General features: G+C 43.7%; 1 protein-coding gene across 1 annotated transcript in view; it reads left to right on the top strand.

Moving 5' to 3' along the window:
* FGFRL1 (fibroblast growth factor receptor like 1) overlaps positions 1–27,098 on the top strand; it is a 183,593-nt gene that overhangs the window by 66,927 nt on the left and 89,568 nt on the right. Inside the window, exon 3 of the mRNA XM_065634789.1 lies at positions 24,514–24,786. Coding sequence (XP_065490861.1) covers positions 24,514–24,786 — 273 coding nt within the window. The remainder of the gene's footprint in view (positions 1–24,513; positions 24,787–27,098) is intronic.

Here is a 27,098-nt window from a genome sequence, read left to right as displayed (position 1 = left end):
ACCTTGCCTCCATTCCCAGCAACAGTCACCATTTTTTTCCATACCAGCGATAGCTTGCTGGGCATTTCCAGTGTTGGAAGAGTTTAGCGGGGAATCAGCAGGAGCACTCGGGCTGTGCAGGCAGCAGCGGTGCTGCTGCTCTATGGGTGTATCAGCAAAAGTATATCAGCAATAGCACAGTGGACCATCCCAAATATGCTAGGAGGGTGGGAGAGAGAAGATATATTTTCCATACGGCTTGGTTTTTTACCTTGGACACCAGCCAGAGGTCCGCCAAGGCACACATTTTGGTTGCTCATCTGTGAAGAAGCCCTTACTCCCATGCCTTCTTGGGCATCTGTCTCGCTGCTCAGTTTAAAGCTTGCAGATGCATATGGTTTTCTGGGCAATGCATGGTTTTCTGGGCGATGCACAGCCCTGGCATTGCAAACACTCACCATCCACGAGGTTTTGAAGCTGGGTGTGTTTCTAACCTCCCAGGCTCGCAGGATGACACAGGCTTACTCACCGCGAACAGCGTGTTCGCACAGGAGCAGAGGAAGCGAGTCACGTCCATGTGAAATGCGGCGTCCCGTGGGTTATGCAGGCTGCTTCGTATTAAGGTTGCTGCGCAGTTTCTTCCAGCTCAGCCTGCAGCGAGTAGTCCAACCTGCCTCTTGCTTAGAAAAAGTGAAAATAGGGATTTTCTTGTTCTGAAACAGCAGCTGAGCTGGTGGCCTCAGTCCAACGCACCTCTGATCCCACCCCATCAGGGTTGGCACAACAGGCACCGACTGTCCTTACCTGTTTAGCCATGGGACACTCCAGAGCCTTCTTCTGCACGGCCACGTGGGTCTGGAGCTCTGGTGTCCTGTGTGTCCGGGGACCCTGAACCGGACAGGGCTGACCCCTGCGTCCTCCTCGTATGTCATATCTGAGGACAGTTTCCCCATCACTACAGGGAAATGCAGAATCTGTATAGATGCACTTTCTTCCCTGCTGCCAGCAATATGAGTTCTGTGGGTACCGAAAACCCCCTAAAATATGTATAAATAAAAACACAGGCTTAGCTTCTGGCAGTTTGTTGAGCCACTGGAAGTTTTCTCCTTTACACAGTGTGCAGCTTCTTCTTTGTTCATCTCCTAAGGCTGAGTATTTTCCTTTTACTCTTTCCTATTCCCTTCCAGGGAAAAAGTGGTGTCGTGCCTGGAGGCTGTAGGGCCTCAGTCAGCCCCTTCCTCCTGCTGGTACATGATTATCTGCCTGAGGGGTTTTCGTTTAAATCACAGGGGATTAGGTGTGTGAACAACTGCTCACTAGTGAAAGAAAGGTTCATAGTCCAGTCCTGGAAAGGGAAAACAAAACAAAAGAAAAAAACCCACCAAACAACCGAAACAATCAAACCAGCAGCTTCACATTATTTTAAAAGTCACTCCAAAGAAATCCCTTACACTTGTATAATGATTTCTTCTCCTGGGACATCTCTCTGCAATAGCTGTCCTCCTCCTTTAAGTGGTTACATATTGAGAATGTGATATCCTGCCAGAAGAGCCTCGATTGCTCTACTTAGGCTAAATGAACTGAAAAAAAGAAAGAAGCTTTATAAGATCAGTGCTTTCTCCTAATTGTTCTGCAGAGAGGTTTTTGCTAGCTCTAGTCTTGACGCCAGGTAAAAAAAAAAAAAAAAAAGCTCTCACTGCACAGTTTTATTTCTTTCATGCTTCTGTAGTGGGGGAATGTTTGCAGTAGTAATGTCAGGACTGCTTCTCTTCTCAGATGTGTATTTGCGAATCAGAAGAAGGACCACTGACATTTTTAGAGGAGAGCAGGTGTAAATCTTGTCGGGGGGGGAAAAATAAATATATAGTTAAATGTGGCATTTTGCATTGATCAGACTTATGGACATGGCTACATAAGCACATCCACAGGCTGAACTCTTCATGCTGAGATAGTCCCAGTCCTTGCTGTAACCCCTAGAGTTGCAGGTGACACTTGATGCATCCCCACGTGACTTTGTGTCTTGTCACTGCATCCCTAGATTCTTAAAATGATGGATTTTCCCAGTTTCACCATGATCTGCCGTACTGCTACTCCACACATCAGTGATTTCCCTTTCTTCCACAAAAGTAACGACGGGACTTGCTGAGCTCCTTAGCATGGCCAAGGTTTCACAGGAGGAAACACGTCCTGGAGGGGGGAAACAACACTTGGTCATCACAGTAGAGCACTGGGGATCCAAACTGAATTCCTGGTGTTGCCACAAGAGACTCGTGGGCAGCCTTGGGCCAGTTGGTCTCTGTCTCCATACCGGGCTGCATTCCATTTGCAATGCAGCTCATAGGAAATGATGCCAGAAGGTGTCGTGGAAGCAGTTGATGTGAGCCCTTGTGGGTTGCTGATAGACGAAATGTTTTATTCTCTGTCAAGTGTTTGAGACTACCAGTCATAGCATTTTGAAGCCTTTAATTCATAAAGTATCCTGTGTCATCCTTATGTTAACAGGCAAGTATGCAAAGCATTATTAGTCCTGGTTCTTGTATTCCTGAATGGAGTAGTGCACAAGAGCATCTTTTAGAGAATTTCCCATGTGCAAATGAAGTGGACAGAATGAAACTGTTCACCTTCAAGACGGCCTCTCGCTTTCTGCCCTAAATTCTGATTTTTGGACAGTATAAACCAGAACTTTGTTATGGTTTTGCCTTAACCTCTATATTTAACGCACTGGAGTACTATACCTCCTGTGCTGGATGTGCTCCAGTCTAAACAATCTCCATCCTACTTGCCTAAATTCCCTTCTATAATTTCAGCTGAATGTGAAATTCTTTTCTGCTCCTCCATCTAAATTGCTGTGTGCTATTCCTCAGGGCTGGGGGACAGCTCGCGTGTTCCTCCCTGGAAGTGGCAGCATCTCAGTAGTGTGTGAAGCGGGGTCTGCGTAATCCTTTGGGATCTTTCAGGATAAAAAGCTACTCTATAAATACTATATCATTTTCATTGTCAGTCTGGATTCAGGAGTGAAATGATCCCACTTAGTTAAAGCAGGATGAAGTGTCTATTTTCATATTTGTTTAATTGAACCACTCAGCATGTCTGATAGTAATGGCTTTATTTGAAGCATGTGGTTCTTATGAGCTGTTAAGATACCAATAGCATTTGGATTAGTCTTTCTGCCAAGAAAGCCAGGTCAATTCTTCAGGAAAATAAAAAAACTTAAGGCAAACTTTATTTTAACAGTGTCTTAAGTTTCACTTTAGGTTCCATAAATATTTGTCAGTGTTCCTTTTGTAAGACCCACACGAGCCCTTGGCAAGACATGAGGTCTATCTCCAGAACACGGAATATAAATAAATTCCCCAAAACATGCTGGAGAATTGGGGGTAATTTTAGCCCATGCAAGAGACCTGAAGCCAAGCAAAGGGTTGATCATGGTTCTTGAATTACTATTTGTATAGAGGAGAGGCAATGAGGGGAAAAAAGGGAAAAACATAGGGAGTAAAATATAAACATTTGTTGAAGGTATGTGGGAGCCTGCACTGTCTTGTGCAGAAAGGTGGAGGTCATTTACCAAGGCAATGACAGAAATGTGACTTCTGCTTGGATTCCAGCTGCTGTCTGCTCCTAACGCTTCCAGAAACGTTAACAATATTTTCTTGTGCCCTAGAGGATAAGAGAGGAAATTTCATTTTCTTGATGAGGACTGGTAATGCCATCTACTTCAGAGGATCAGGCCAAAAAAGAACAGTGGAGGCACCCTATGTGCCCCCTTCCCCCAGTTTCCTCCAAATACCTTTGATATTCCTCAGATCTTGGTTTACTTCTGTGGTTTTCAGAACTATATCTCAGAAAAAAAAAAAAAAAGCCCAGGATGATTTGAAAGACTTGCCTATAGTCAAGTATTTAACCAGAGGTTTAGGGTGCAGGGCTTGTGATTTAAGAGCAGGACCTGTTCTGTGCAGTTGAGGGGGGAAATAGCTGAAATTTTATCCCATCCCTGACCACAGATTGAGATTACCAAAGCAGTACAAAAGCAGGGAGTCAGAATGAAGGAGGTGTATTGAAGGAAGCGGGACCTTGGATTCTAGCAATGCGCTCTGGTTGCTGGATCGACTCCAATAAAAATTTAAATTCAGACGAGCTGAATGCCTTATTTGTCTGGTTAAGGGGGAGGAAGGTGGGGATGGGTGAAGTTTTTCCTCTACCTCTGAAAGTTAAAATAATGGTAGTAGGATGTGAAAAGTACATATTCCTGAAGAATGTACTATTGTAATATCAGACATTTAGCAACTGGTTTGGTTTTTTTTTCTTCTTTATGTGTGTAAGCTGAAAAATTACAAAGCACGGATAAATGGAGACATGAGAAGGGTCTGGTGGAGGGGAATCCTTTCTATAGTGAGATGGGAGCCTACTAGTCCATAGATTTAGAATTTCCTACAAAATGCTGCACAACTTTGATCTCCTTTTAAATTAATAGGAACTGAGTGTTGCTCACACCTCACAAGATCAGACTGTCTCTTTGCATGCAGAATTTCCAGCAGTGATCAGTGATCTCCATGGCAGTCATCAGTCATCTGTAAGAACTACAAAAAAATATTAAAGAGCCATTAACCCCAAGTTTTCTGCTTTCATAGACAGCTGTCTGGGGCTCTGTAGTGGTTGATACTCTGTAGCTTTCTATTCCTGACTTGCTGTTCCTACGTATGGTTTTGGAAACAGCGACTGAGGTTTGCTAGCAGTTCCTTCATCTCGATAGCGTGGACATTAAGGAAAAAAAATCAGGTAACAACCTCCATCTGCAAAACTACTTCTGGTTTTGTGACTGGGATTAATATACAGCGAGCATTGTCAGATCATTTTTTATTTAAAAATACCCTCTCTCCCTCACCAAAACAGGAAGCATCTTTCCAGGAATGCTTGGGAAAGTGTTTGACTTTTATGTCACTGAGATAACTGGAGAAAATATTAAACAACTTTAAAGCTAGCAAAGGTTTGCCCAGACAGAAATACTCATCAGACTCTACAGATATGAGTTGTCTTTTGCTTCTTTCTAATGTGAGACCAGTTTCTCCTCAGTGTGTGTGCATCTGTCCATGGCTACATGAACAATCATCAGACCATGAATGATGGGTGGAATGCAGAGTGTGTCCCTGCTTGGAGCAGCTGCCCAGGGTCACATCCTGACCTTGTCGTGTATGAACTACCAGGTTACCCTGGTCTGTCCAGGGTACCAGACCTCCTGCCCATCGTAGATAGCAACCTACACAAATTAAGCAAGTTCAAGGCTTCTAGAATGTTGTAAACTCATCACCTGCCTTTGCTCATTCTTCGTTATTCTTAATATACTAACATTTTTCTTCCCAGGGTTATCCTTCAGAGCTTCATAAAACTTGCTAAAAAAAACCCCAGGCATTTCAGCCCATTTCTTAATCCTATTCCATTATATTGCTCATGCCAATGGTACAATTTGGCAACTTGCTGTTTACCTTTCTGCAAAATGTCCAAAAAATGTGCAGGAGGGGCAGAGTCGTGGTTGGTGTACGCTGGCAGGGTGTATACAGGCATTTCTCTGCCTGTGGGCCCAGGAGTTGCATTACTTAGTGCAGCATTTACAGGAGCTGCTGCTGAGCGCAGGCTCCCAGCTAACGAAGGAGGAGGGGAGGGATGCTCGCTTTGTTCCTGCACCGAGAGCGATGGTTTACATAGCTTCATTGTATTGCACAGGGCTTTCCTGCCCTGCAGCTTGACTTGCTCCGTGACAAATTATTCCTTAATTGCTGGATAGCAGAAGAAAAGCTTTACAGCCCTGAGGTTATTCCTAACAAATCAGGTTACAGAAGCCTTGAAAATTATATTGAGCAGAAAAGCAGCACCATGAGGTTTCCTTGGGTGCTTGGAGTGTGTTAAGCTTGACTAAGGCAATGTGCTAATGAAGCTTGTTAAAATGCAATTACACTTTAATGCTGTGGATGCAGAAATGAGGATAATCAGCGGAGAGGTGCTAGTGAAGCTTTTGTGATTAGCGTGATTTGTGTGTGTCACCGCTGTGCTCAGGGCCTTCACCCCACTGCGCAAGGTGTTGTCTGAACACAGCAAGAAGGTTGTGCGCAAAGAGCTTCTGGGGGTATGAGGTGAAGGATGATGGCAGGAAGATGGAGACATGGGTGGAGCAGAGCAGCAGTGAGATGGTGGTGACCATGGGAACCAGCAGACGTGTTAGGCTTAGCTGCTGACCAGTAGTGGTGGGTATCACAGAATCACAGCATGGTTAGGGTAGGAAAGGACCTCTGGAGATCATCTAGTCCAACCCACCTTCTAAAGCAGGTTCACCAGAGCAGATCACACAGGAATGTGTCCAGGCAGGTTTGAATGTCTCCAGAGGAGACTCCACAGCCTCTCTGGGCAGCCTGTTGTGGGGTTCTGGTACAGGAAAGCTTTAAGGAGCGTGGGGAGAGAGCTGAGACCTTCAGCCAATGCTGATGGGGAGCTGCTCCCACACTGGGCAGACGGCTTGGCAGAAAACACCTCTCATGAGGAAGTAATTTTTTACAATGAGCATGGTAAACCACTGGCCCAGGTTGGCCAGAGAGGTGGTGGATGAACCATCCCTGGAGACATCCCAGGCCAGGCTGGACGGGGCTCTGAGCAACCTGAGCTGGGTGAAGATGTCCCTGCTCATGGCAGGGGAGTTGGACTAGATGACCACTGGAGGTCCCTTCCAACCCAAACTACTCTATGATTCTATGTTTTTCTCTGAAAAATGTGAAAAGGGAGGAGAGAGGCTGGACTTCTGGGCCAGGGAAGAGGTGATAGCAACAGTGGGGAGACGCCAGGAGGAGCCTTGACAAGTGAAGAAAAGTAGCCGCCATTTGCTGTGGCAGGGGAAGGGAGAGCTAGATGAGAAGAGCAGCAGATGTGGCCAGAGCGGTGCCTAGAGAAAAATGAATACAAACAAGGCAAGAGTGTGGAGCAGAGGAGTCGTGATGAGATACAACGGGAGCCTGGATGCAAACTGCAAGTGAGTGGATGGAAATACAAGGCTGGGGCTTATCAGTGAGCTGCAGAAAGACTCTGCTGGGATGTGGAGAGCTGGAGGGGGAGATGAGGAAAAAACTGGTTGGGCCGTGGGCCTGAGGGACAGGCAGGACGGTAGCAGTGTCTGTGGCAATTAAGGAAGGAGGTGGGGAGGAGGAGGAAGATTAAGAGTTCTGAGCTTGAGCTGACAGCTCAACATCCATGAGATGTCAGGGAGACAGGTGAGGTTTTTGTCCAGACAGAGAGAGACAGGCCCGGATGATCAGATCAGACAACTGTGGGGACTGATTTATGTGAGAAGATTAAAAGAGCTGCTTGTAAATATATGTATAGCTTGGCTAAGTGACACCTGAGGGGACAATAACTGTCTACAAGTGTATGAAGGGATTGGATACTGGAGCCAGGAGGAGGGGAAGGGAACAGTTTAGGAGCACAGACGAGGATTTTTACTAGAGGCACTGGAATCAGGTGGAGCTGGAATCAGGTGGAGCGAAGCGAGCTGCGCTGGTGGGGGAAAACATCCCCTGCAAGACTGGGAAGACTCTTCAGTGAGATTTCTTTTTCATTTAAAAGAAACCTGCACATCTGTCTAGGTACTCATCAGCACTCCCCTCATCACAGGGTGCCTGGCAATCCAATGTAAGAGTTGGACTTGATGATCCTTGTGGGTCTCTTCCAACTCAGGACATTCCATGATTCTATTCTATGATTCTATGTTTGTCCTCACAGCATCCCATGAGAGGGAGATGTCCTGACACTTCGGTACCTTGTATGACCCTTGCTATCTTAACTTGAATCAAGGACCTAAGAAAATATCTTAACCATTGCGCTCTTTCCTTTTACTTGTCTCTCTTTTAAAGGGTCAGTCCTGTTGATAGTACGGTGAGGTGGGTGGGAAGGAGATCTAACGGGGCTCCTCCAGCCTACAATTTGTGTGGTCTTCTCTACATGTTCCTTATAATTTTTTACTCTTTATAAAGTTTTACTTCTCTGTGAAGCTAAGGGAAGAAGAAGCAGGTATCACTTTGTTACTCATCCCTACGTGGGCTCCTCCCGTCAGTGCAAGAGAGCAAGTTTAGGAGGGAACCACTGGAAGTGACATGTTCAGATGGGGATTAACTCCCCATTGAAGCAGTTTCACCCTAAACACACCTAGAACTGATCAGTGTCTTGGGTAGCAGTGGGAAGAGGGTGCAGGTATGGTTGAATATGTTGTTGGTTGCTGCTTGGTCACTGCTATAGTAACTGTTGGGTTGGGTGTCAGCTGTGTGGTTTATTTTCTCAAGGCAAATTACAAGCTGGTCTAATTCACACCAAATGGCTCCATTTCTGCTCCAAGAGTGCTATTGTGGGATCTGTCCACAAAGGATCTCAAGACATATGTGCAAAGCTTTTAAGAAAAATTACTCAATTTCCCATCTGGTGAAATAGAGGCAATGTGACGTCAGAAAGAAAGCATGTGGGTGATGGAGGAATAGTAAATATCATGTATTTTGGAAACCCAGCCCTGTGCTGGGCTCATCTGTGGGCTGTGCAGTCCAGTGCCTTGTCTCTGCCCATGGCCTTTTCAGGTATTTCAGAAGGAGATGAGGGAATTTTGCAAGAGGTAACTCTAGAACCAGCTGTCTGTTGGTAGACTTGTTTTCCTAACACTGGTTACAGATTGCCTCTTATTTTGCGTTCCCTGGGTTTCTGTGTCTTCTAGGCAACACTGGTGAGAACATGAGAGGGTTTTTCTGGGAAACTTTAACATAATCACCAAGAAAAGTAAAAGAAATCAGAAAAAAAGTGGAACTGCTTCAGTTCTTGTGATCTTGATTTTCTGGTGAAGGTTCTGGTGTAATATCAGAGGGGGGTTATACCACACAGAATGGTTGGGGTTGGAAGGGACCTCTGGAGATCATCTAGTCCAACCCACCTGCTAAAACAGGTTCACCTAGAGTAGATCCTCAGAGAAAACTTACAAAGAGCCCTACTTCAAAGTATAAATAAGTAACCAACTACCTCCTTCTGAGTGCCCTTCCTGTACCTGTCCATGTCTGTCTAGTCTTTAGGTTGTTGTCCTAAGGAAATGCGATCCATGTGGCAACATTTTTTGAGGGTTGTTCCATCTCTATCTCTTCCAATAGCTTTCGGGCCTATTAACCAATTTTCAGACATGTCTGTTTGCGGAGTGATGTAGCAGATAAATAGTTCTTACAAACTTTGTGAAAATGGGAAGCCGTGTAGATGGGAGTGATTGCAATAGTGCTGTATCTAACTACCACCACGCCTGAGGCAAAAGCCGTTGCATGGCTTTAACCTTTTCTAAATATTAGAGGGAGATGAATGCACCAGCAATACATAGGCAAATAAATAAATAAATGAAGGTGTCATCAGGTTCTTGTCCCTTAATAGGTGCTGGGAAATCCAGACGCAGAATATAGGGCCATTTGCAACTAAGCTTTGTTGGTCCTGCTGAGTTTTGGTAACTGTAAAACCATGTCTGGTTGGCTGTCCCCAGCAGTGGGTGTGAAAGAGAGATTACATATGATGAATAAATGGCCTGCCGTTGCAAACTACTCCATCCCCAGTGTGGGACTGTACAGGTATCAATGGGATACTGCAGGAAGATATGAATTACTGATGGCTGTTGCATCTCTTGCTGTAAATGAGGCGCACAGGGTGTCATCCCTTGCCAATGCCAAACCAAGTACCTTAGTCTCACTGTTCATTAGCAAGAAAAACAGTTGGGGCCCAAATAATACAGAACCAAAGCTGTCTTTTCCAGCTCTTCATGCAGATTGTAGCTGCATTTTAATGGTGTAACACCTCAGCAGAGACCGCAGGTCTATTTCTTTTTTTTCTCCTGCAAGGAGTTAATATTTGACCTTGGCAGTCATAGTTAAAAGCAGAGCTCCCTGCTCTTTCACTTCTGTTTCACCAGGACCAAAATCTGTGGGGCCTTTCTGAAGATTTCCCTCCTCACCCAATATTGCTGAAAATGAGCCCAAAGTGTTGACAGACAGCAGCACACTCAGTGTGTCGGAATCCAACATAAACAGACTTGCTGGTTGTGTACTTGGACATGTTAAACGAGGTCTCTGCTTTGATCTTCCCTGCACTATCCTAAAGCCCGGCAAGCAAAGGCTAAGTAAACAGACCTTTGATTTCAGGGCTGTTTGGAGCAGAGGTCTTGTAAAACTTTTATCAATGACAGAGCTGAGCTACTGAAGTCCCTCTTGGACTGTAGGTGCTGCAAGAGTAGCAGCGTGGTTTTATTGACCCCAATGTCCCTCTTTCTCCCTCCTTCCTGTAATGACAAACATCTGGGGGTATGAGCCAGCTTCCTCTTGATTGCAGCATACCAGTTTCTCTAGGAGAGACACCTGCTTATAATCTCCTCTGTGGTGAATGGAGCATAAGCTATATTAGATCCTACAGCTATTGGATCCCACAGCCAGTGTAGCTTTTTTCTTAATGCATGTCATAAAGATGCTTAAATAAATCACATGGGACACATCCGTGGGAAACACTCACGTTACTAATCCTGCGTGTTCAACACTCCTGGGTCAAACCCCAGAAAACCAGTGCTCTGGCTTAAGTAACATGAATGTTACAACAAATTGGATTTTATTTATTTGCTTCCTGTTTTTAGAGCATTTAGTGATTCCCTATGATCACAAAGGTCACAAATTTCCTTTCATGTTCAAATAAACAGGAGATTCTCCTTCAGCATTATGCCCTCAGAAAAAGAGACATTAAGAATCAAGCACCTATTATCACAAGAATTTAAAAATAAAATTGTGAATACTGGCAAATTCCCCTCAATGGATGAAACACAGGAGTTAGTTTGGCTTCTGCTTTCTTTTAATTTAATATTTTTCTCTGTCTTCTGGTGGGTTACACGAAGGAGGCTTTGGCTTCCCTTCTACCAACTGTAGAAAAGTGATATGAGAGTGAGATCCTGCCAAGATACTCTATTTTTATAAGTGTTATCAATTTTCCATTGTTTTCAAAACTAAGAACCACTGTGCTTAGCAATGATTCCAGAGCCCAGGCTGTTCCCCGTGGGCCAGAAATGTGGTCCGTACTGCTGGGGCCATTTCAGCCCAAAGCTTGTTGGAGCTCAGAACCAAAACCTGGGGCATTTTGCTCAGCCCCACCGATGACTATCGCTTCTTATAAATACCAAATGATAAATACGTCGGGAAACCACTTCATGCCAACACTGCTCCTGCTGTGCCTTCTGGAGATAAAAGCTGAGATTGTTGGTCAAGCCTGAGCTCCTGCCAGTAAATTTTGACCCCAAGTGCATCTTCTCTTTTGCTCTCACACCTTTATAGCATGGCCTTAAATTATGACCTTTCTTACACTGCCTTTTTCTGCCTTAGTCACCAACTGCTCCGTTACTGTGTTTTTAAACTAATGCTCTGGTTCCCCCTTCAGAAGTGAATTTTGTGTTTAGTCAAATAGTCAAATCCACTATTAGATAAAAAACATTTTTAACAGCCCCTTATTTGCTGGTATTTTATGGCATTTCTTTGATCCCTTGAAGGGGTGTGCAGCGCTGTTTGTGATATACAGCAAATTGATTTTACACATTTCCATCTTTTATCAATGAGGCTTCCAATGGGGTTTCGCTGTAATCAGATTGGAGATTGCCACAGCACAGCCGTTGGGAAGGGATTGGAATTTACATGCAATAAAGATTAGGGGATTAGCAACTGATGAGGAAAGTGCTGAGTTATCCAGCCACAGGTACAGCATGGGGTCTTGCCTGTCTGCTTTTTTCTGACCTTGGGTTTTGACCTCTTGACTCCTCGCTTAGAAACACCAGCGTGCAGCACAGAAGTGATTTCTGATGTGGCTTCTCTCAAGAGCACGTTCAAGTCATTGCAAGAGTAAAACCTCCTATTTCCATGAACAGAGATGCTCAGAAATCTGCATGTGACTGGACACTTTGCTCCAATGTGGATCATAGAATAGTTGGGATTGGAAAGGACCTTCAAAGTTCATCCAGTGCCACCCCTGCCATGAGCAGGGACATCTTCACCCAGCTCAGGTTGCTCAGAGCCCCGTCCAGCCTGGCCTGGGATGTCTCCAGGGATGGGGCATCCACCACCTCTCTGGGCAGCCTGGGCCAGTGTTTCATCACCCTCATTGAAAACCTTAGTTCATGGTAGGTGTGATGGAAGCACCTCTCCAGCTCTCTCCAAATTAAACTGTCATCAGAAGGGTCTACTTTATGTGCTTCTACATCACGTGCATCGGCCAGGACAGGCTGAGCAGACAGACTGTGGCAACGCTTTAATCCGCAGTCGGGAATTCCTGCTGACAGCTGATGCGATACGCGTGTGTCAGTACATGCACACGCACGAGATGGGGGATGAAACCGCTACATAATCACGCGGCGAGACAATATTTCTCCATGCACGGCTTTTCCTAGATAGTGCTTACGCTCTCCAGGTTTCTCCCCCCACGCACACTTGCGGGAGGGTAGCTGGGACCATACATTACCAGACTGTGAGGTAATAGGAGCGCGCATTAATTGATATTCCAGTGGACCTCTATCTACCTGATGGATACGGCGTTACATACCGGCGCGCGGCCCGCCGGCGGAATGATGTCATTTGAAATTACAGAGCAATTGATGTCAGCAAAACTCGTGTACGCTCTGTAGCTGCTGAAGCTCAAATAAAGCAACTGCACCCACAGCCACAGGCTCTGCTAATAACAGGGGGTTGGTAGTTTACTTGTGTATCAGGTAACAATTGGCACCATCTTTCTGCTCATGCAGATTTATAGAGAGAAAAAGCCGGCAGTATGAGATCTTCAGCAAAGGAAATCTATTTCCAAATCCTTTGGATAATTTAGGGAATTTAAATGGATTTATATTTAAAATATTTAAATTTAGTGTTTCACTACACCCACTGTTAGATGCTGTTTTGGTAATACCATTCATCTTGAGAAGTGCCAGACTGATGTGCAATAGAGGTATTGCCTTTGTCCAGATGAAATGAAGCAGCTTTTGAGCAGCAAGGGGTGTAGCAGAGCTTTGGACAAACCGGATAAAATGCTATCTGATGTTAGAAGCTGAACAGTCTCAGGACTGTCCAGAAAAGCACCTGTTAATCCTAAGCACAACCCATGGCAGTGTGATCAGATAGAGTAAGCATAACAGAACGAGTCTTTGCTGTCTCTTGCTAGGAAAACTAATAAAGGCCACTTATGAGTGCATTAACCCTGTTGTTGTGAGCAAGCCAGCACGTGGAGAAGGAGGAGCAGAGGAATTGGATCTGTTTGAAGCTGTCCCAATTGCAGGCAGGCTGCCGAAATCTGGACTTGCCTCTGTCCAGGGCACCAACTGAGCCCCCAGACTGTGCCGACAGTAACTTGAGTTTTCCCAGTCAGAAGGTTGCTTGTGCATGGACTTGTGCAGGCGTCATCGCATGTTTTAACACCAGACTAGGGTTGATCTGTTTGCAGAAAATATTACCTGCTTTTCTTTGGGTATGGCTTGGAGCTGAGGCTATTTCCTATATAAGATCTGATGATATAATATTCTCTCGATATGAAGGCTTCATGCATTAAGAAATCCTGGCTTCTGCCAAAGCCATCAAGTATTGTGTGCTTTTACATCAGCTAGTGCTTGCCCCATTGTTGAGGGAGCAGGAACCAGATGTGAATACTATAAGAATTCATTGATGGTTTCCTTGTTTTCATATGCAGGAGACTGGGTGTCTCTTGAGTTTGAATGTATGTTTTCACTGAACCAACCTATGTGAACACTTTCTTTTAAAATGCATTTAAGTATTTTCCCCACCTGGAAGAGATGTACAGGTGTGTCTCAGCCTGTAGAACGGCACAACAAGAACCAATATTTAAAATGAAATATTTGCTGCTGAGGAGGTAATGTTCACACTGTAGGTATTTTGGAAGTTTATTCTGGATTATCTCCAGTCTGGTCATGTAGATTGAGCATTCGTTAATGGAAATCCAAGACCACAGCTTCTGCATGATTATTACTATTTATCATTATTATTATTTATTATTATTGTTGTTGTCGTTAATAATAATAATAATAATATATTTACCAGGGACCCAGCTAGTGATTGCTGGCTGTGTCTGCATGAGCAGCTGATGGGGATTGATAAGATTGGATCTATAAAACAAAACATTTGGTTTTGAGGAGCTGACATCCCCATTTCAGAGGGGTGTTTCACTTCCGAATAGCCGTGATCTGGTCCTATCATTTAAATGCCCATCTGAATTGGAACACACCTTGCAGCTCAATGTCATATAAAAGCAACTCTGTTTGTGGGCACCAAAACTGTTTCATGATGTGAAGCAAAGTATAATTGGTGGGGATGATCAAAATATTCGCTTTAAAGCACATGTCTGGTCCAAACCAAAACACTGATGTAGGCACACATGAGGTAGATCCTTAGGATGACAGTTTAATTTGGGGAGAGCTGGACTGAGCACTTCCATCACACCTACCATTAGCTGGAGGTTTTGGTAGGGCAACGTTGAATGGTTTCAGGCGGAATTTTAAAATGCTGTTGTTCTAGAAGGTGGAAAGTCAGCTTGGTTTTGCATTTTTTTGGAGAAAAACGAGGAGTTTTAAAAATTTTTTCTTCTGGAGCAAGACTTTTATATATATATATATATGCCCTTGTGAGTTTTCAATGTATTTTAATTTATCCGTGCCCCAAATCAAAGCTGTTTTCATATTTTAGTGGTGCAGCAACCCATTAAAAATGTTACCATTACTTAATCAATATACTTTTAAAATCCTGAATGTTTTGTTTGTATGTGTTTCACTTTAAGTTGCTGAAATTATGGCGCAAAAGATTTCTCAAACTGCAAACTGGAAGATTGAAAGAGAAAACCGGACAAAGTCTTGGTTCTTGACAAAAATGTCATTTTCTGATAGAAAAACATTTCTGAAAAACACTCCACACCAAGTCTGCTCTGCAGCCATTCAGCTAGAAGTGCTTTCTGGTTTAGAGAAGCCTCTGAAAATACCTTCAGTTCTTAAATACCACGGTGTTTATCTCTTTGTGGACACCAACAAACAGTTGTTACCATGTTTTTGTGGTGAACAAACTTAGAAGCCCCCAGTGACGAGGGCTGAGCAAAGAGAGGGCTGAGAGCAGCCTTGCCATGATTTCCCAACAGCTAAAGGTTTATGGATATTTTGGCAGTGTCTCCTGTTTGAGAGTGTTCGAGATTTTTTGTGTGTTTTTTTTTTTTTTGTAATGCCCTAAACATCCTTTTCCATCTTGGGTATTGGGAAAAGCCAGCAGAAACCGACGTTGGATGGAAGAGTGTAAAGTCTTCTCCACTTTCATCCCTTAGACAGAAATTTGTTAAAAAAGAGTATAAAGAATATTTTGAAGAAAACCAAGGTCTTAGATACGAATGAAAATGGTCCCTGTATGGCCCAAGTCTTGCCGCTATGGACTAGCAGGAAGGCAAATCAACTACTTAAAGATCTTCGCTCACATCGTTCCCGAATATGTCATGGAGTCAACCGTCGTGGTTTCTGTTTCCCTGCAGACATAAACAATGACACTTAAAATTTCCTGCTTGTGCAGCTCTTACACAAACGTCTGCCTATAAGGGAAACTGCTAATTACTTATTAAACCTTGCACTGTGCTTAGACTGGGTTAAATATTGACTGTGAAAGTTCAAGGGGAATCCGTGTCACCAAATGTGAACTTGGGCATCCGATTTTCTAGGAGCTGTTTAAATAAAATGATTAGGTGACAGGATATTGCACGTAGGCACTGGGGAAAAAGGAGGATACAAAACTGGAACAGGTTGGCTCAGAAGTAAATGCCTGTCTTTGAAGCATTGAGTCTTGGAATATGGTTGCAACTGGTGGCTGGAAGGGGAGTTTTGTTACAAAATAAGTGAATTAAACTGAGATTTGCAGAGTGTCTGGTTTGTTTTGCTGAAAGTCTTGGAGTTGGTGGGCGATTTGGCTGGGAAATCCACTGGGCTCGTGAAGTGGGATTTGCATGGTTGGGAAGCACTTGGAAGGGCAGAGCACAATAGCATTTATGTTAGAATTGGGGTAGATTAATCCCAGAAGCTAATTCAGGGCTGCCTGGCTGGATTGTTTCCCAGTGATTATGGGAAGCAAACAGATGCCTTATGTTGGCAGAAATGGTCCCTGTGTGACTTGTGGTGGAGACGCTGCAGGTTTGGGTTATGTTTGGTGAGCACAGGTTGGGGCTACGGGGCAGGATTTTCAGTCGGGTTCTGGATCCTCCTAACTCCCTCAAGCCAGAGGATTTCAGTTTTCTTCCAGAATTAGGCAGCTTGTCCTTCCTGGAAACAGGAGGGTAAAAAAAAAAAAAAAAAAAAAAAAAGAAAGAAAGAAAAAAAAGCGCCTTTTAATTTTCTTTTAATTTCAGAACCTTGAAAACATGTTTTAATGCCATTTCTTTTGAAAAGGCAAATTAGGAATGCCATTATTCAGATGGACTTGCCTTCTTGAATGGGAATGAAGAAGGTAGATCATGTGGGTATGTGTGCCAACACACCTTTGCTGTACTTATCTGTTCTCTAAAAAAAGTTTTCTGGTTATCCATTGAACTGCATACCTGAACTGCACTGTCAGTATAATTTCAGCCTTAGAAATATTAGTCGTCTCTTTTGGCCCATGCTAAGCCCACTGGCAGCACTTAAGAAACAATAAATAATATCTTTTCTTCCACACTAGAAGAGAAACCTTCTAGAATATGAAGTCTGTTTCTTCAGAAGTAATTTGAAGTAATCCTAACTCTCCTCTGCGTTTGCTACCTCAAAACCTAAGGGATAATGTTACTATTTTTTGCTGCTGAAAATATATTCAGCAACACTTGAAATTGAATGTCACCCATGCACATTTAATTTAATAAGATGGTAATTTCATGTTAAATAAATACAACTGATTATTGAAAACATATGCTCAAAGGATTTAAAAACCACGTAAGAGATACGCATCTCATCTACTGTTGTTGAACTGCAATAAATCTATGCAATAATCAAGTGCCAATTGTTTAACATACAATAACTATTTTATTAAATCTCGGTGAAATGTGCATGCAGGGCACTTAATTAAATGGAACATGTTCCCAAATATTCTATTTTTCTTATTTTTGGAACATCTAGACTAGAAAATTTACTGGCAGCCGTCACCCGAGGGGCTAGTTATTACTCATGTAAAAATATGGCAAGCACTTCTTGTGCTATCAATAAATATCCATTTCATCAGGAAAGCAGCTCCTACCACAAAGGTAGGGAAGAAAGAGAAAATATGTCACTTCACTTGCTGTAAAATGAATCCACAAAGCTGTTTTCTCCATCACGTTGTTAGGCTCAGCTGTGTAGTCCAAGCCTAGAACTTGCTCCTGCAAACAGCCCACTATTCTCAAAGCTGAGTCTGACCCGTCATCGGGGCTGGTCAGCAAATACTTGTGGTGGTTTTGTGCTCCTCTCTAAAAGTCTTTGTTCTACAGAGATGCTGTTGTTTTTTTCTTTAATCTTTTGATTATTTTTGATAAGCATTGTTTTTGTCTGTGGGCGCCTATGTTTTCAAGCCAAGAAGGACCCATTAGCTCATCTAATCTGATCTCCTCATGTCACATACCAAAGCGTTTGGCCCAGTTACCCCTATGCTGACCCCTACTTTACTTGGCTAATTCATACCTTTTGGACATGCACACTGTTTTGTTTTGAAAATATGAGAAGATGCAGGATTCACCAGTCCTTTGAACTGCTTATTCCAATAGTTAATGGGCAAAGCATTCATCCTTTTATCTCTGTCAAAAAGCATTTTTATCAGTTCTCTCCATGTAATGGCTTCCCACTGTGTGGAGAGCCAAGAGTTCCTCTCTTTGAGGAACACCTACTCATGTTAATTTGAACTCTTGCCATCATTGCTTTGTAAGCCCTTCCATGTGGGAATTGTTCTTTGGTAGGCGTCTGTCCAGCCCCCAGCATAGTGAGGCCTCTATATCCATTGGTCCATCATTACAGCTCGAATGCCAACACAAACACAATAATGATGTACTGAGTGTGCAAGTGTATAATCCTCATGTCAGTCTCGTAGAGAGGGTTAAACTATTGTAGTAATGGTTAAATTCCTGCTGTAAGCAGGAGTTGTCCAGCCCAGCTTTCTGGCAATAGGTAGCCCAAGTTAACCAACTCTGGAAACAAGTTTAAAACATGGCTTTTAGATGGTCCTTCCCAGCCAGCCGTGTTCGTTCTGAAACATGGGAGAGGTGAAAGAAATCGACTTTGGTGCAAACCATTCTTGTATTAAGGACTCTGGAGGATCAGGTTTTACAGTGATGGGTATGGTGAAGGCCAAATGTTGCCTCAAGTTTTGGTGTAAGAGATTGTGTTCACACTGAATGAGTGGTTTGGTTAGCGGCCGTTGTCCAACTCCTTCATCTCGCTGTTGTAATGAAAGATTTCTCTGCTTAGCTGTATTCTCCTTATAGGATACACGTCATCTGTGGTACCCCAGTCCCCGATATTAATTCCTTCCGTGTATTGATGGGTTATTTGGGTGCTTCATGGTAAATGACTTTGCTAATTTACTAACACAGCACTTCAACAGAAATCTTATCTTCATGGAAAGCGAATGTGTTTGGTATTAAATAAAAAAATATACATAGCCCATGGGGCTCTTAAAACTTACTTAAATTCTTTATAAACTTTACAATACAGTACGTGGATATTATAAATTACTTTCCATTCCAAGAAACTGTCCGGGCTAGTCGACCTTCCTTGGAATTTCCTCTTTGTAATTATGTTTAATGTGTTAATAAAGTTCACTTTGAACTGTATCATGGCAAATGGTCTCATAGGATGTGGGTCAGTGCTGGTGTGTTCACCATATGTGAAGCTTGACGTTAGTGCACAGTTTAGTTGAAGGAATAACAAGGCTAAGTCCAAACAATTGTAGAAGCAGTATCTCCTCCCCAGGTTAGCAGTAAAAGGGGTTCATGGAAAGTTAGGAATGTGGAGTGGGAAATCATTTAGCTTTCACTGCTAGGTGTTACTAAATTATAGCTCTAGGTTCGAGTCACTATCAAAACACCATATATCTAGAGGGTTTTCACACAGAGCTATAAATCATGTTTACTACATGTATGAGTTGAACGAGTGCATGAACTTTGCAATGCAGTCCAGGAAAATATAATTACATGTGTGTGTGTTTTTGACTGTGAGAAATATGGACAGGAAGCTCCAGGCTATTCCACTGTTGTGTCTTAAATACACCTCTAGAAATTGTTATTGCTGCTTCCCGGAAATAGCTATTTGGTAAAGCAGAGAGGCTTTCTTGGGTTTTGCATAACTCCTTTTCTTGGGTTTTACATAACTCCTTTTGCCAAGAAGTGGCAACCACCAGCCCTTCCAAGGCACTGGTGGGGAGAACAGGAATGCTTGTAAAGCAACGTCAGCAGCAGAACAGCAAGTGGGGCCTTTCTGTGGTATAGGATAGTGGAGAGCAGTATTGCAGGATATAAACTGAAAATTGCCCAGCTGTTCAGTAAGACAGGTGTAGGATCTGTCTTTTATATAATGGAACAGAATGGAGATTCCAGTTGCTTGTATTCGTAAATGAGGCAAATAAATCTGCACACTTGTCTGCATGTATATGAACAGAAATATCTGAAACAAATGAGGTGATCATGGCATTTCCTTGTTAATGTTTGACTGGGCTTATATGATCTTGAACAGAAAACTTGGCATCTGGCTGGGATTGTTGGTTTATTTCTTTGTGTACTTATATGTGTTTGCAGATGGGGAAACTACAAGCAAGAAAATAACTTGGTGGAAAATGTAGGGTCTGGACTGTTTAAATTATATTTTAAGACTGATTGCACCCTGGCCCTTGGAACTCCAGGCATGATCCCTTTAAGTAACTAAAATGATTTGAATGTTATGGGGCAAAGTTATATTTAGTTTGTATTTGGAGAAAGAATAACAACCAGGCGCGGAGGGGGAGGCAGCTGCATTCTCGTCACTTCTTCCCAAGTCACATCCATGGATGTCAAAACCCACCCTTTCCCGTCGGCCGAAATATTAAGAAATTATTCTCTCAGACTATTGGGTCGAGGAGAAGGGAAGCTGAAGAAAACCTGCCCCCACTGGGTTTGTGTCGAGGTAGGGCTTAATTTATCATCTTAGCTCCTTAGCAGCCATAGAGAGCTGCCTTTACCTGATGGAAAATTGCAGGAGTGGAAGCATGAAATGGCGGTTGTTTTCTCTCCCCATCATTCCCCACTCCCCTCCCAGTGATAAAAATGTGTAGAAATCTGTGTCACCGATTTTGGTGGAATATCTACCTGGCACCTTCTCCCACATCTCATGACAAAATGCTGCGGGAAGTTGTCTCTGTCTCTAGCAACATCAGAGGCTGCAGATTCTCAGCACTTAAAAAGGCTGATGTTTTCAAGAATCACTGCTTAATGGCTTAGAAATGACTGGGGTTATGGCAAAAAGACACCTCCCCCAGGATTTACACCTAGGGGCAGAGAGCAATGCTCTCTTCTGTTCTGTCTTCAAAGGATCCAGCCTAGAGCTTTGGCTCCATGGGCGCAGGCACGTGCCAATATGTACCACAAAGATGGTATATATTGGCATTAAAAAAATCGTGTTGGTAAATATATGAATGAACAACTTCAACAATCTGGTTTAACAAAATGTTTTCAACTCTCAAGACCATCCCTTGTGGTGCTGCCATCCGGCTCTTGCGGCGTTGCCCTAATGTGCAACCTACAAACCAGGCAAGCAGCTATAGGGTGTTGCTCTCAAAATACATTAGATCATTTCTGCTCACATATAATGCAAAACTAGAGTCTAGGATGGCTGAGATCATGACACTGGCTGCTTGAGGAGGAATTTCATCTGCTTTTTAGTGCTGCATTACAGCACAGGACAGAAGCCAGCAGCATCAAGGGATGGGATGTTGGCGGCAACCAGGGTTCAGCCTGGTTTTATCTTGCTGGCAGCTGTAGGTGAAGCAGCAGGTGCTTTTCTGGGATTTTTCCTCTCTCAGCAGCTGTAGGAATGTGTCTGGCCTGCAGGACCATGGGCTGTGCCACTAACCAATGCCTTGGGGGACCTGCCAGCTATTGGGCTCCCTGCTCTCATGGCCACCCTTCTGGCATATTGTGGGCCAGTTCTGCAAGGTGGGGAGCTCCATTCAGTAGCAGTGGTGCGCATGAGAAATTGGGATGCAATTTTTTTACTATATCTTTTTGCTCTGTTCATATAGCGGAAGGTGAAAATGCCGTAGAGAAGTCCTGGAAATGAAACTACAGGGGAACCTGAGTGGTTCTGGGCAGCTTAATATGTGGACTCAGAGGGGCAATATGTTTCTGTCTGGATATTGTGGGACTTCCATGGCTCATCGTGTGAGGCAGCTCTGTGTCAGCAGCACCAGCTGCACAGGGGACGTTGCAGAAGGGCCTTTTTGCAAGATACACTTCCCCCTCTCCACCACCTCCCCTCCAAATACTGACAGCGAAGAGTGGTGAGATGTGCCAGACTGTATCTTGACTTGAAAAGCATTCATCCATTACTGTTGCAGTTCCAAGGCAGGGCTGTGCAGATATGTAGTGAAATAAGACCCAGTCGATGCCTGTATATTAGAAAGAAAGACAGAGATCCATGATAACATTTTATTCTTGCTGTAGCCATCTACAGGAGGTCCACCTATCATTGGCTTGCCAGGGCCTCTGAAGCCTCTGATGTAGGTGAAGGCATTGGTTCAAGAGAGAGAGAACTACTTGTGCAGAAAGTTATTAATGCAAAGACGATATGTAATAAAATGGGAATATTTATGGCACCAAATGAACAGAAGCAAGGTTTTAACATCTTTGTCCTGGGGCTGTACCTTATTGAGAAGTGCATGCAGCTCTATCTGGCAAAATTCACAGCAGGAAAAAGAGTGGGGGACAATTTTTATTCCTCATCCTGAGAAAGTCGCTGGAGGGGCTAATGAAGGGCTGCAGAGGAATGCACTTAGTGTTTTTATTTTCAGACAGAAAGGCCCTAAGAAATACACCCTTATCTAAATGTCATAAAGGTCTGTGAATAGATCCTGTGACAGAGAGCGATCCAACAATTCCTCAGAACGAAAGGTCAATCAAAGGAAAATGGCATTTAGGAGGACCAAGCTTACCAATGACCCAAACATGTGACAGGTCCAGAGGCAACTCTGGTGCTGTCAGGAGAGCCGCTTGTGCAGCCTGCCCTGATGAGGCACATGACGTGACTGGGAAACTATCTGATTCCTCCAGGTCTCAAAATTCATCAGGAGTCAACCTGAATGTCGGAAGGAAAAGGGTTTTGAAGGAGCTACAGCAGGTTTCCAAGTTGGGAGGAGGGCGCTCTCTCTCCACTGTCCCTGCCTGCCCTGCACCTAACATTCTTTCCCAGCCCTAATTATAGGTTTGGTTTGCCATTTGAATATCCCGGCTCACAAGTAGATAGCAATGAAGTTACTCGTAGAGTTTGACTCGGTTTTGTAGGGCTCTAAGTCAGAGGCGACCTCTCCAAGGGCCAACCCAGAATTTCAGCAAGGCTGTGGACTTGTCTGGACATTTCTGCTCTTCTGCACTGAGTGGTATGCTGTGCCACATGGGGAAATGTAGCAGAATTTGGGGCTGGATCTTCACCTGGTGTTGGTGAATTCAATTTTATCAAAGCCAACATACACAATCCCTCCTGATGTGTGCATCTCCTCTTTAAAAGATTCAGAAACGTAGCTTGTGTCGGATCAGCATTCAAAGGATCTTTGGATTATCTCTCCATTCACAGAGCTGGTTGGAGATCTCCCAAGGCAAAGAACATTAACAGTGTGGTTTGCAGTGCTTAGAAAGACCTGAACAGTCAGGATTTTGTATGGTGTTCTAACAGTTCCCATGGAGTATGAGAGGGCACCATCACGTCCGAGACATTGTCTTCAAAAGGTGTACAGGAGTGGGTGTTACCTTTGCCAGGGTCTGGCTTTTTCAGATTAAGAGCTGTTGAGATCCCCACTTTGGGTCCTCAGCAGTTCATCAGAATCTGAGTGTGTCTAAGACCCATTGGTTTAATCAGGCTCTTAGTTAAACTAATTAATGAGTTTTAAGCTAGTTCATGACTCTGTCCTCAGTTTGAGCAGCACTTCTGTTCACCAGCAAAGCTGTAAAATCCATGGGTGCGATTCAACATGAGTAACTGCAATAGCAGCTCTGTAGTCATTCATGAGCTGGACTGTATGTACTGCCTTAGTCATGCTGGGGAAAATTAAGGCAGACATTGAAATAATAGGAATTAGTCATGAGGAAGTGCAAATATGAGCTCTGTAGCTTATCCCGTGTGGGTCCAATCCTGCAAAACACTAGGAACAGAAATAAAATATGAGGGAACAGTTCCAAATCCCACAAACATCTTGTGGGTTTTGGGTGCAACTCAGCATCAGCAATCCTTAGCAAAACATTTTGTCCTTATGCAAGAGCAAGGCACTTATTATCACGCCCATTAATAGACTATTCTGGGAAGAGCATTGCTATTGCAGTTTGTGTGGGGAACTTGTGCAATGGACTGGTTATTGAGAAGGCAGAAAAGGCACATGCAGGGAAAAGACTCTCTGCTTCAACTTTTCAGAGCCTTAGGAAGAAATTCTGGTTTGAATTCAGCTATAGGACCCTTCCCGTTGTTGGAATGTTTATGAGCTCTTTCTTCTGAGTGTTGACCTGTCCAAGAGCATCCTGTTGTCATGTGGCAAACAGTGTGGCATTCCAGGGACACTCTGTTTTGCATGAAATCATCACCTTTTACGAAAAACAAATACTTTTGTCGTTTGGGTCAAACCAACAGTGTCGCCATGGCAATATATAAAAATAACCTCTTTTGGACTATAAGCAATGTTAACACATCAGGCTATGCTATATCTCTTAGTGAAGCGTTACCCAATGAATGGTTTCTGTCCAACAACTGCAGGCTTATGCGTCTCAGATAAAGCCCATCTGGTGACTATTAAAGGGAATTACTGTACATACAGCATGAAAGGATTATAACTTTTTGAGGGGGGAAGTGTTTTAAGTACCAGTGCTGTTACTAATTTTGCCTTCAGGTTAGGTGTTAAGTTAAAAACAACCACAGTTGCTTCATCAAATACAGCTGAACAGTTTGTGTATTGGACTCCTCCTTGCTGTAGGAAAATGAGGGTGTTTTGGAAAAGCCAGAGAGACCCAGAACCAGGCTTCCCTGGTGGGTTAGCATGAGTTGCTGATGACGGCAAGGCTACAGCTTCAGGTCTCACACAAACCAGTATCTCGGTTGATGTATCCCTCTGTAACTGTCTGTATTTTTAGCCTTGGTTGTAAGAGATTTTTGGTAAGCACCTTTCACTATACCTCTGGATCACAGTCAGTGTAATGCCCTGATTGATGTCTGGACTTTAAATCAGAGCTATATCACTGGCAAAAGCAACAACAGCTCTTCCTCTCTCTGTTCTTTCTTAGGTCCCCCAAGGATTGCCGATAAAGTGATTCACCGTCAGTCCGTGAGGCTAGGGAGGACCATCAAGCTCTTGTGCCCCGTGGAGGGCGACCCCCCGCCCCTCACCATGTGGATGAAGGATGGACGCACTATCCACAGTGGCTGGACGAGGTTCCGAATCCTTCAGCAAGGGCTAAAAATCAAGGAAGTGGAAAGCGAAGACGCGGGAACCTACATTTGCAAAGCCACCAATGGCTTCGGCAGCACCAACGTGAACTACACTCTCATCGTGATTGGTGAGTAGAGCTGGACTAAAGCCGGGACTCACCTGTTTTTTGGGGAGAGAGCGAGCTGATTTCTGTGTAGCTGTCAGTGATTGCAGATTTGCTTTGCTAATCATTTACTGACCTCTTAACTGGCCCTTTCCAGTGTTTGAGGATTGCCAGAGCTGGCGATGTTGCTGCACATCTTCTGCTACAGCCGGCTGCAAGCAGATAAGATTACGCAGTGCCAAAGGTTACAAATAAACAGAAATGATGCAATAGTCACTAGAGTCCAGATCACAATGAATTCCACATAGGAAAGGCTGTATGATAAGGAGAGGTCACGCTGATCTTTATGTTTGCTGTTGGAATGGGATAGCTCTCAAAACAAATATTTAGGCACCCATATAAAAACGCACAGCTGGAAGATCCATGTACTGAGCTTTTGCAAAGCACAATGTCTTCAGGAATAATAATGTTTAGGTTGAAACAACGCGCAGAGCTGGCATATGACCCAGGGATGCTCAGTTCCTGAGAAATCCCCTTGGTGGAGGCAGGATTAAAAAAGCTTCAGATGCTGTCTTGGTGACCATGGGTTCGCTGGCTGTGCTTTTGACTGGCTTCAAAGGACTTAGCCTGGTGATAGGATTTTGGTGTCACTTGCTGGGCTGAGCATTCCTGAAGGCTCCCAAAGACACTTCTCTGGGTAATCAGAGATTCCTCTGGCACGACTGCCACAGAAATATGCTCGTTGGTCCTTGTCTGCAAGGAAGGAAATAGCTGGCTGAAATTTGGCATGCTGGAGGATGCCGAGGGAGCAAAGTTGGGGGTTACAAAGCAAGGGGTGAGATCAGGTATCTTGCTCATCTGCCTAACCAGCACCCCGAGTATCTGGTCTACAACATTCTGTTTCTCTCAGTGGAAATGACGACAGAGTTTGGGGCCATTTCCAGCTGCCTACTGGTTGGCACTTGGTCTGGTTTTGTTCTATTTCTTCTTCTTCCCATCACAGAAGGAAAAATGCTGTGGACTCAGAACATGTAGGAAACACTTGGTGCTGCTTGATGGAGGATTATCACCTGATAACAGGTTGATTCTTGGAGAATGCACTTTACTGCAGAGCCAGTATGGGAGACCAGAATGTAAATGTCTTATCAGGAAGGAGATGTTTAAGTGAGGGAAACCCTCTTGCTATATGACTCATGTAGCATCAGCAGGATAAAGCTGCAAAAGTCATCTTATAGTTTACATAGTTTGCGGATTTGTTTTCCCTCATTCACCTCTTTCCTATCCACATTCATCTGTCTTTGCTACACTGAGCAAAAAAGGTGACATGGAAATAGTCTGTAAAGCGTCATGTCTTTATAGACTCCTTTTGGATGTACTTTCCAGACTGTTTGTTATGGAGAACGGAATGCTATAGGAACCTGCTTCAGTCCTTCTTGTGCCTTTGCAGTATGTGGAGGTTGCCAAAGTCTTTGATCTTCTCTGTCATCCAGTATCTTCTGTAAAGTTCAGGGCCCAAGCTGACTCCCATTATTCCAAGGCAAAGAGGCTTTGAGTGAGTCAAAGAAGGCTCTGATTTTTCATGGTAGCATAACAGAAACAAATGAAAGGAAGACACAAGGCAAAAGTTGGACTAGAATTCAGGAAAGACTGAGGCATAAACTCAAATTCTGTTGCTCAGGGATATTGGATTATCAAATTTAATTGTGTTAAGAACAATAGTGTTCATTATATTTGGCACTGCAACACCCTGGGCACAAACACTAGTTATTTGCAGCCTCCTCGGGCAGCTATGGAAGGAAATTACAAGCTCCCACTGGCCTCTGTGGGTGTGAGATTGAGCCCTATACAAACAAATATTGATCACCAAGTGCCAAGAAAAGGGTAAGTTTAAACTAAATGTGTGGCAGACATATGGGCTGAGCTATCGTTCATCTCCATGCATCGTTGTTCTAATGCTGGCTAAAACCAGTATTTCTTAGACTTTCTGCACTCTCAGTGTACCCTTGTGCATTGTTGTTGCTCGGACCGTTTTTGACAGATTGCTTGTGTCCCTGGTCTCCAGTGGTACAGATGTGTTCACATAACGTTTCAAACACTTGGTTTTCACTAGAACAATTTCTTCTGAAAACAAATGTTCCCCTAGTGTCTTTCTTGCCAAGGTCTACAAGTAAACACAAGGTATCACTGAATTATTCTTTCAAAGGATCTGAACTTTTAATGTATTGGCCAGACGTTTGTGTTTGTCTTGGTGAAAATGCTTTTGGTTGAGAGCAAGTCAATCATTTGTTGATTTTTGAGAAGGAGGCAATGTTTGAAAACGAACCACATGTCAGTTT

The sequence above is a fragment of the Caloenas nicobarica genome, chromosome 4 (genome assembly GCF_036013445.1).
Source record: "Caloenas nicobarica isolate bCalNic1 chromosome 4, bCalNic1.hap1, whole genome shotgun sequence".
Lineage (NCBI taxonomy): Eukaryota > Metazoa > Chordata > Aves > Columbiformes > Columbidae > Caloenas > Caloenas nicobarica.
This window is presented reverse-complemented; position numbering and strand designations above follow the sequence as displayed.